We start from the raw sequence: 8020 nt of genomic DNA on the forward strand, positions 1-8020 counted from the left end.
AGCAAGAAGTGCTTTCAATAAAGGTATTAAAAAGTCAGTAAGTCTCTGATTGTGCAGTCAGGCGAAGCTCCAGCTGGCCCAGAGCGACAGCAGCGTACCGGCATACAAGGCCAGAACAAACAGGTAGAAGCGGAACAGGAAGCAGTCGAGCTTAGAGCAGAGGGCCAGCCAGTCAGCCTGAGCCGAAGACTCGCTGTCCTCCTGGGATAAAGCCAGGTGGAGGGAGACCAGCTCCTGGAGAAGCCACTCCAGCCCAGATGGAGCCTCCTGGATCTCATTCAGGGACAGCAGATCCTCCTCCAGTGAAGGCTCAAGCTCATAATCTAGGAGAAGATCAAGGAAGCTGGTTTAAAATGGGAACAATCCAAACACTTTGGTACAGACTGTTTGATCTCAGCAGCCCAATAGAACAGCTCTTCCCCCTTTTCATCATTAATAGAAAGCTTTCAGATGGGATTTCAATTACTGAGAGAGAAAAAATACTTGCATAACCAGCTGCTCATCTGACTTTGCAACTCTTTCTTAAGAGAGTCTTAAAAATGCTTCTGTTAAAAAAAGTATAAGATGTTAGCGTTGAGATGCAACTGAAATGAGTTTAAAATAGCCCGCACAGACAAAAAGTGCTTTGGCTTCCTTTTATCCAATGTTCTTTCACCCTTGACTTCAGTGAGCAACCTGCTTTCTGCAAACAGACCTTTTGATTTGGTGCAGCATAAAGCAAGAACACACCGTGTTACGGCCTGTCGGGACTTTTGGAAAATCTCAAGATTGTAGCTTACCTACGGACGGGTTGATGTGATCGAGGGTCTTAATGGAGGTTAAAGCGCTCTCTGTGAAGCCGTGACCAGCTGAGCCGTACTTGTCCAGCAGGCAGGCAGACACTGACATTTGTCTGACCTCCTTCTCGCTGTGGTGGAGCAGCTTCACCACTAGAATAGACTTAGTCAGGCTGAGCATCAGCAGGGCCATGCACACCGCGAAGAACACACCTGGATGGAGATGGGAGTGAAAACATAAAGCTCTCAATAATGGCTACTTGTTGCACAAAATAACAAGAGTGAATCCTCGGTTATACTTTACGATAGGATGGTGGCACGGACATGAGCTGACGTGGAATCATGATGAGGAAACAAAGCTCTTCAAAGTGGAGTTTTTGCCTCCAATTTGTGTCTGCATAATTAGAAAAATTTGGATGTGCACAGACCTGCAGCACGAAACCCCCACAAAGGGCCATATCTAAGGGTGTGACATCACTTTGGCCGTGCAGACACTCAAGGATGCGGCAAAAATGAACCACACTTAAGGCATTATTGATAACCAGTAACCAGTAACTAAGCTCAAACCTGATCTGTCTGTCGTGGTCCATCATAGTTTTACCTCTCTGGCTGTTTTCGTGCAAAGAGGACATGTTCTAGTCCTAATTTTACCTTTTTTGACGTCGTTACTTGTGTTTAAAATGAAAAATATATAAATATATATAATACAAAAAAAAGAGCGTTGCTGTCAAGCAATTGAATAACCGTGTGTTGCATAAAATGTGGTGAAAGTGACATAGTTTAATTAAGGTGTTTACAGTTAATTTGAATATACTTCATCTAGATAGTGTTGAGCATGGTGTTTTTATAGTTACACATTAATCCCAGTACTGTCGTTATTGTGTAATGACTGGAGTATTGGTGTCCATATGAATGTAACTACTGATCAAATAAACAAATGTCTATGCTTACCATGTTTTAAAAAGATCAATGTTTTTTTCTCAGCAAAGTTATTCAAATTTTTTTTTTTTTTAGTTTGTTCAATCGTCACAAATCAACACCACTTTTATGATTTTTGTTACTCTTTACAGTTTATTGATGTCATTCTAAAGGAACTCTGGGTAGTGGAGTTTTTCAATGGAACATTTTGGAATTTGTTGTGTGAGAACAATGGCCTTTCTGATTGCATTAACAATAAAATAAACAAACAGGACAAAAGGTATTGTCCATTTAGTTTTGTACATTATACCAAACAGACAAATTTGTGTCTAAAACAAATCAAAATTAATTAAAGGGTTAAGTCATAAAGGTTATAAAACATCCCACCTATGAGTGGAGTTCTGACTGCTGTAGCGGGCAGATCATCTGTCAGGTTGACTCTGAAGACAGTGTAGCCCAGCAGTATGCTGATCTTAAAGGCAATGCGTGTACCGCTGCTCAGAGGCAGGTTGAAGCTGATCACATCTACCAGCATGAGGAAGATGCTTGGGATGAGGAGACCCACCACATACAGCAGGGGGCGCCGGCGGATCAACACCTGAATGAAAGATGAGGGCAGAGAGGAGATCTGATCAGAAATAATATCATTTATTCAACCTCTAGTGGTGTCTAGCTGTGCAGATTTTCATTGTTCAAAGTTTTGATATAGCTGCCACCTTTGTTTCAAACAGATCTTTCTCAAGTCTAGTTAAAATCAACATTTTCTCAGATCTGGAAATGAACATTTTCCACTAGAAACCCTTTTACGACATAGCTATCTTTTGCAACAAAACTGCCACAACATAACAATATCCCAGTGAGCCATGAAATGCTCCATTACCAAAAAGCCTTTCGCTCTTTGAGCTGAATAAATAGCAGCCCTCCCTGCTCTCCACCTGCAATGGGCTATGGAGCCATTTTCCTCGCCACTAACAAGAAGTCCATTGATCAGGCAGCCACTGAGACAGTCTCATTATGGTTGCTCACCCTCCCCTGTCTATCAGCCTCCCTCTCTATCTGTCTCTTTACTTGCCAGAAACAGCCTCGGTCTCATCATTTGGCATTAGCTCACTAGCCCGATCCATGAAGGTCGCGGCCAATTGCTTTACACTTTACAATTCCACCGCACAGCGTGGAGGGGGGGGGCTAACCCACAGAGGGGCTACAGTTTAAAGCTCGCCATCGATAAGCAATCACAGCCATCACAGTGCAGCTACTGGCTCACTTGTTACAGAGCTGTTGCACAATACTACCCCATTAGACAGTGATATTAGGATTATATTCAAATAACCTACAGTGTTACTCTTACTCTTACTTTAACGTGGTTGACACAATAAGGCACATACATTGAACTGGATGTGGGCGTAGTCAGTGTTGTCTTGGTGAATTTGCCAGTAGCTGGAAGGAATGGACAACAGTTCCCATTCTCCGTCATTCATGAACTCCCTCTTATCATTAGCGATGGCCTCTGCACTCCTCCACAGCGCCAGGTCTATTTCCTTCACTGCGAGAGGGAGAGATAATGAAGGATAGAAAATGAAAGCAGTGAATATCTGCTGTTGCTTTTAAACATGTTCATCACTCTTGAGAGATTGTGTGTTTGCATGGATTTCAGTCTGGTGCTTCAGTTTTCTTTACACTGTGCAATGGCATGCAAACAAGGTGAATTGGAAATTGTATATCCTGCGTAATTAATTCGTCCTGCTGGTGAATCCATAAGACTGCAACGACCACAGGTTAATTTACTAGCCTTTCCAACCGCATAGTTTTACCATTTATCAGTGGAAGTTTGCTCAGTTATCATGGAGATGGTTCACTAAGTATTTAACTTCGTCCACACGGTAACAGGTGCTCGTATACGGGGGGGAATTGTAACTAGAGCTGAAACAATTAGTCGATCAACATGAAATTAATCGTCAATTTGTGCTGCTTTCCTTTGTCTTACTTAATGGTAAATTGAATATCTTTGGATCTTTGCGTGTCAGAAAAAAACCCAATTTGAAGAAGTCACCTTGGGCTTTAGAAAATTGCGATTGACATTTTATAGACAAAATGATTAGTCAATTAATTGGAAAAGTAATTGGCAGACTAATCAATAATGAAAATAGTTATTTGCTGCCCTGATCGTAACTCTGATGTCAGAGGTGAATGGCCTCCTCCTCGATTTTTCTCGTACCCAGGTCGATGGCTTTTGACTACTTCTCAGTCTTTGCCATGAGGGGATTTGGTCTAGTGTTCAGACTGCTGATGTCTGTTTCTGGCGTTCATTCAGTCTCTTGTATAGGGTCCTTGTTGTTTCACCATTTCAGACTGCTGTTATGTGTAATATCATAGTCTTCTTGTACAGGGAATCCAGTCTGTAGGGTGAACCAGCAGAGATCTTACTAAAGGTCGACTGCATTCTTATCCGTGTTTTTCAAATGGAAATGCCCACTCAGCCGTTGGCAAAAAGTAGTATGATGTAGGTCACCAAAACAAGCAAATCAATAAGGTTATGAATAATGTAAACGTTAGCACTAGTTGAGTCAATGTTAGCTGTGATAAGTCTGGAAATAACTGAAAGGGTAACGACTTTTTGAAGTGGCGTATACTCCCATGTTCTGCAAGGTCAAATTACTGCTTTTGTCAATGGAGTCTGGTGGCTTTGAAGAGAGCAATATAACGGTTTCAGTTCCCCGTCGGAAAGGGCGTGTCTGAGTGCGGCTGTGAACGGGAGCAGCAAAAAAATATATTTTTGACACCTAAAAAAAAAAAGAAAAACAATATCAGTTGAAGTATAAGCTATATTTAGAATATTTTCATCCCTTTACCTTGCCATCCGACGGGGAACTGAAGCCGTTATATAGCTATCTTCAAAGCCACCAGACTCCATTGGCAAAAACTGTAATTTTACCTCGTAAAACACGGGAGTTGCTGGTGAACTGCTGTATTGATCAGTTGGCTCGTTTGTGTTACTGTGTTAGTTTTGGATCTAAAATAACAAGGCGTCATAAGTGATTCTGACTGGGATGCTACTGGTGGTGCCTTGATTGTAAGAGCAAGCACCAGTAAAGAGTGTATAATCATATTCCTCATAGATACTACAGGTGTTCAACCTGATTTACTGAGCATACAGACCACCGTCCCATCACAGGCAGGAAACACACCTGAGTGAAGCCAGCTGCGGAAGGTGAGGCTGCAGTTCTGCTTGTCAAATGGAAAGGCGTACATCTCCAGGCTGCAGGCCAGTACCACCTGGACGGGCCGGTAGTACTTCACTGAGCCAGACGAGTTGACGTACACATAGGGGATCGGTAGGGATTTCCCCTCGTCCACACTGGGAACACACATGGAGGAGGATTAATTTCCAAAATCATGAACCCTGCTTCAGACCCTGGTAATACTGAAGGACATTGAAGACTGAGACTAACATGTTTTGAAGGAATCGTTTCAGTAATTTCTTACATTTCACTAACGATAACGTCAGGTATCCAGATGGCATCAGATGACATTGAGATCTCATTGATGCCATCAAACTCCTCTGGGTCCCAAACCAGGAACTCATCTGTCCAGATCTGAAAACAGAGGAGGACATTTGCGGTAAAAAATTATCATTTTTATATTTAAACGGAAACGCAAATATTCACAAAACCATTTAAACCAAAAATTAAGCTTAAGTGTCTTTGTTGTTGATAATGAAGTGTACTCCAATCAATACTATGTAATTCACATACACTGTGAAGTGAGAGTTGCAGCATATTGTGAAGAAACGTTTAAATGAAAACCCACTGTGTTGATTGTTTAAAGCTTACAGTAGAAGTCAGTCACTGATGAGGAAGATAATTGGAGCTGTTTTAATTTTAATGATATGGATTTTATGGAGGAGAAAATGCTTGTTTTCCTGAAGCTTTACAAGGCGAAACGAGAAGGAAACTGAGAGACCACCTACCTGTCTGTACCAAATACTTGTAGTTATGCTCTGGGTCTTTGCATCCTGCGAAAAGGAGAAAGTCTTAATAATACTTTTGTTTTATATTAAGCCTACTGTTTGGAGAATTTTAGCAGCAGTGTGATCATAGCAGAGTGCTTTCACAGTTAACATACCACATCAAGGACCGACTGCAGTATGAGGTCTAAGTAGATGGTGGTAGGACTCGTCCAGTTGTGAACAGGTCGAACTCCGCAGTCATATTTCCTGAGGAGGGTCCTGGTCAGCTGGTTCAGAGCAGATCTCTTTGGCTTCTCTGGCACACAGTCAGCCAGATGAGCTAAAAGGCAAAGCTAGATTAGCAGCAGGGCAAAGCGGGGCCATGGGACCATAGAACCTCGCAGCCCAAAAGTTTCAGGTTCATTGTGTGGCAATTTGTTTTTGGTAATTTGATTTATTGCTAATTTGTTTAGTGATATGAAGCACACAACTGTGTGAAGCCAATGCAGAAGTGCCTTAAACTTGCATTATTTCTAACAGCCAGCAGGGGAAGACTCCTCTGGTTGCTAAAAGAAGTCTGATTGTATAAAAGTCTATGAGAAAATGAGCCTACTTCTCACTTGATTTATCACCTATAAATATACAGTTATAGTTTGAAGCTATAGTTTCAAGTCTTCTTCAATACAGCATGATGTTCATTTAGTAAATGATGGTCCCATTTAGAGTTAAAGAGACCATAAAGAAGGGGATGCTTTAACGCGTGGCTACCTTGTGATTGTCAGGTCGCTACCACGGTGTTGTCCGGTCTGGGAGTTGTGCGTGTTTTCGCCTTACAACTTTAACCCTTTCACAGTGTGTTTTAAGTTCATGGAAGTTAATTAAAACCTTTTTGGTAAAAATGTCTTATTCAGCGTTCGATTGTACTTAGCTCCACCCTCTCGTGTCGCTTCTGGTTGCAAAAAAACAAGAGGCTTCAAAACCATAGTCCACAAACTACTGGGTGACGTCACGGTGACTACGGACACTTCTTAATAGTCTATGACACAAAAACCTAGGGGCTCATAGTATCACAGCACTGGACTACTGATGTTATGATGCTACCATGTCTAATATGCCATGATGTACACTTTACATAGATTGGTACTGCTGCCCCCTCAGCTCATTTTTACCTCAGGGTCTCCAAGTTTATACTTTTATCAGTCAGACTCGTTTAAGGCAAACATTTTACATGTATACAGTTTATAGCTTTGCAGTTCTAAAGCTTTTTATACAATAATATGAATGTATTTGCTTACATTAGTGTCTGCGGTGCTTTATAAAAAACAGTGACCAAGAGGGCACAATAGCTCTAATTTCTCCTTACCAATGCATTTATTATTTCATGCACATGTATCAAATGGAATTTGACAGCACGGTTTTAAAAACAGACTATCACACTACTGAAACTGAATCTGTGAGAGAGTAGTCGCTGTCTGACCTAATGTAAGTAAAATATGCAATGAGTAATAGTGCTGTCACACTCCAAAGAGCAACTGATGTTTGAAATATCTGAAATCTTTGCAACAAAACCCTGCAGGTAATTTTAAACTTACAAATACATACCTCATACTATTTAAGAAATGCAACTGTCTGGTCATTTCTTTAGCCAAAAAGAGCAGCTTACCTGAGAACAACAGTGTCAACCAAATGAGAGACATCAAGCTAAAATTAAGAAGAAATCAACCTTCCAGATGACAGATGTTATCCAGGTGTCACATCAAAACGTCTGCTCTGTTAACACAAAAAGATCCACAGTTTCAGGAGTAGTGGTACTCGGTGTAGCTGAAGAACAATGAACAGGGTAGTGCAGACATTTTGGTTGGCTGATATTGATTTTTCCACGGCCCGGGTAAGGTGATACTTATAATAATGACTCCCTGAAGGTTTGTTTAGTGCCAGTGTGCTTCATTACAGAGCAGCATAGGTATCTGTTATTTTATGGGTGCTTAACCCAGCTGAAAACACCAAATTCCAATTAACTAGTTGTTCTTTCTCCTTTCCTTCTTATTATATAAAGTATGTCATATTTAAAATTCACACCAAACTTCCCTAACACCTTTATTTGAAATCAAGACCCCAAAGCTCAGAGAAATGTGTTTGAAATGATGCACAATACACATTTAGAATGTTTACGTTTAAAACCGTGAAATGGTCTAAATATTGTAGATTTGTGACATCACAAACCCTAACGGCTTGTTTCAAACACACAATTTCTGAATACGGGCTGTGTGTATTTCTCCGTATATTGAGTGTTTTAATAGTTTAACAGTATTTATATAGCACTTGAACCTGCTTTAATATATAAAAGACATACAAATCTCAGTTTTTACAATATGGGACC

The 8020-nt window shown here is 40.9% G+C and overlaps 1 protein-coding gene across 1 annotated transcript; it reads right to left on the reverse strand.

Moving 5' to 3' along the window:
• On the reverse strand, nt 1–7416 carry htr3b (5-hydroxytryptamine (serotonin) receptor 3B). The gene is made up of 9 exons (XM_074611544.1): nt 7304–7416; nt 5817–5980; nt 5662–5706; nt 5178–5287; nt 4880–5049; nt 3080–3237; nt 2082–2292; nt 780–989; nt 1–323 (listed from the first exon to the last, which is right to left on the reverse strand). The coding sequence occupies exons 1-9, from the start codon at nt 7335–7337 to the stop codon at nt 58–60; spliced, it is 1368 nt and encodes a 455-aa protein (XP_074467645.1). The 5' UTR covers nt 7338–7416; the 3' UTR covers nt 1–57.
• Nucleotides 7417–8020: the final 604 nt, after the last annotated feature.

This window comes from Sebastes fasciatus, chromosome 16, assembly GCF_043250625.1.
Source record: "Sebastes fasciatus isolate fSebFas1 chromosome 16, fSebFas1.pri, whole genome shotgun sequence".
NCBI lineage: Eukaryota > Metazoa > Chordata > Actinopteri > Perciformes > Sebastidae > Sebastes > Sebastes fasciatus.

Coding starts and splice junctions, on each gene's coding strand:
- htr3b (XM_074611544.1), bottom strand. CDS start 7,337: ATGTCTCTCATTTGGTTGACACTGTTGTTCTCAG. Junction 5,981..7,303: donor GTTGACACTGTTGTTCTCAG/GTAAGCTGCTCT, acceptor TTTGCCTTTTAG/CTCATCTGGCTGACTGTGTG. Junction 990..2,081: donor AGTCAGAACTCCACTCATAG/GTGGGATGTTTT, acceptor ATCTCCATCCAG/GTGTGTTCTTCGCGGTGTGC.